Here is a 1,883-nt window from a genome sequence, read left to right as displayed (position 1 = left end):
TCCCTGTTGTGGGGGGCTGATATGGTGCACTAGAGAATGTTCAGCACCCCCATCCCTACCTTCAGCTGAGGTAACACAGAAGGTCTCCAGATCTTGTCCCCTAAGGAGAAAACTCACTCCATGAGAACTACTGCATGAAGGGTATTGCAAAAACAATGAGAGATTATTCATCTCTCAATCCTATTACCCAGAAATGTGAACTTTATTTTACACAAATAAAAATTATGGTCACATAGAATTTACTGTTCTGAAGCCAGTTTAGTTTCCCACTCAGTAGTATGGCATCGACATTTTTGTTTTGTGATGTCCCTCTGTGGGGTGATTTAAAAAAATAGATCTGGTATTAATATTGTATAAAAACACCATATTTTACATCATTAGTCTCGTAGTTTTTGAGAATTGGATTGTTTCAAATAGGGCTACAATAAATGTACGTGTGTCTGATTACTTCCTTGGAATAAATTCTGGGTCGAACCGCAGCTCACAGTAACTTTGGTGCTGCGCACTAGTATGATGGACTTCAGCGACATTCAGATTTGCCCTTAACTTCCAAGTGATCTTTATCAGGATCCATTTTCCCGCGGAAAAGTCTGCTCCACGCCCTTCGCTGCCCAACCTGTCCTTGGCCAGCTGAACGACGAAGAATGGCCTTGGGGCGGGTTGGTGAGCCTATCAGTCCTCCACCGACAGAGGGCACTGTGATATCTGCGGCGGCTCGGGGCGAACCAGGAAATCGCTCTCGGTCGGCGGACATTCTGTCCACCCAACTCGTGTTCACTCGGCGGCCTCCGGGTTTGGGGAAGTGTTTCTAGGAGACGGCGGTCGCTCGCTGCGCCTGCGCATTTGACGCTGCCGGGGGCGGACTGACGACTGGAGGCGCTGGCCGGCTCAGGGAGTTCCCGCTGGCCCTGGGTCGCTGTCGTCGCCTGGTAGCTCTCGCCCCGAGGTACGCCTGTGAGGCCGGCTGCCGGCAGACGTCACCTCGGGATGGAGCACATCCGGACGACCAAGGTAATCGGACGCGGGAGAGCCGTTCGCCGTTGACCTGGGTCTGATCCGGCCGAGGGGTGGCGACCAAAGCTTCCCTGGCCGGCCTGGGGCTGGGAACCGGCCGGGCGGGGGCCCTAGCTGGAGGGGTCCGGCCGGGCCTAGTTTCGGAGGACTGGATCCGCTTGAGCGTTGGGTTCGGAGGCCTGCTGTACCTGCGGGAGCAGGGGTCTCAGCCCCTCGCGAGGCTTAAGGATGTGCGGGGAAAGTGGTTGCAGCCCTCTCGGTTCCGTACTTTCTTGGGCAAGATTGACTGCTTTAACTTTGGGGGCTTTAAGCTGTTCGCCGCCTCTGACACCGGGAGAGCGGTGGGTCCCCAAATTAACATTACGATGCTTTGTGAGCTCGTCTTTGCTTACGTATCGTTGTCCCGTGTCACACATTCATGATGCAAGTTTTGGAGGAGCCGAGATCAGCACTCCGCTCCGCCTCACTTTCTGGTCTCGGTCTGCGGTCATTTAAATGTGGTATTTCCGTGTCTGCTTCAAACTTTCGGCAGCGTCTTAAGTGTCCGTTATCAGTTTTTAACGGTAGAGAGGGGAAATACTATCCCACATTTACAAAGGATAGAAGTTCCTTCAGTCGAGCTCGTTCAATCTTGTGGTTAATTTTGGTGTGTAACGACATTTGAGAACGGACAAGTGTTTTTGTGATCCCACTACACATTCACAAAAGGAAGGAAATGGCATCGGCATATTACTCAATTACTTTTCCAACAACATTTAAATTGAACTTCTATTTGGGAGGCAGAAAAACAGAAATTGAGAGTAGATGAATGGAATAACATTTTAAGAGCGCCGGATCTATCCTTCAGGACGACCCACTGTGAATGCCGA

At 51.2% G+C, this 1,883-nt stretch overlaps 1 protein-coding gene across 4 annotated transcripts in view; it reads left to right on the top strand.

Annotated features, from left to right (window-relative positions):
- Positions 1–843: 843 nt before the first annotated feature.
- Positions 844–1,883, top strand: part of MTMR6 (myotubularin related protein 6) — a 62,169-nt gene continuing 61,129 nt past the window's right edge. For 2 of the 4 annotated variants that reach the window (XM_014592012.2, XM_014592013.2), the window contains exon 1: positions 844–1,011. In XM_014592012.2, the coding sequence (XP_014447498.1) occupies positions 988–1,011 (24 nt within the window). In that variant the 5' untranslated portion in view covers positions 844–987. The remainder of the gene's footprint in view (positions 1,012–1,883) is intronic. The other 2 variants (XM_014592014.2, XM_006159530.3) reach the window with 1 other exon arrangement.

The sequence above is a fragment of the Tupaia chinensis genome, unplaced genomic scaffold, assembly GCF_000334495.1.
Source record: "Tupaia chinensis unplaced genomic scaffold, TupChi_1.0 Scaffold000634_1, whole genome shotgun sequence".
In the NCBI taxonomy this organism is placed as follows: domain Eukaryota; kingdom Metazoa; phylum Chordata; class Mammalia; order Scandentia; family Tupaiidae; genus Tupaia; species Tupaia belangeri.
Note: the sequence above shows the minus strand (reverse complement) of the source record. Positions and strands in the feature narration are given on the sequence as shown.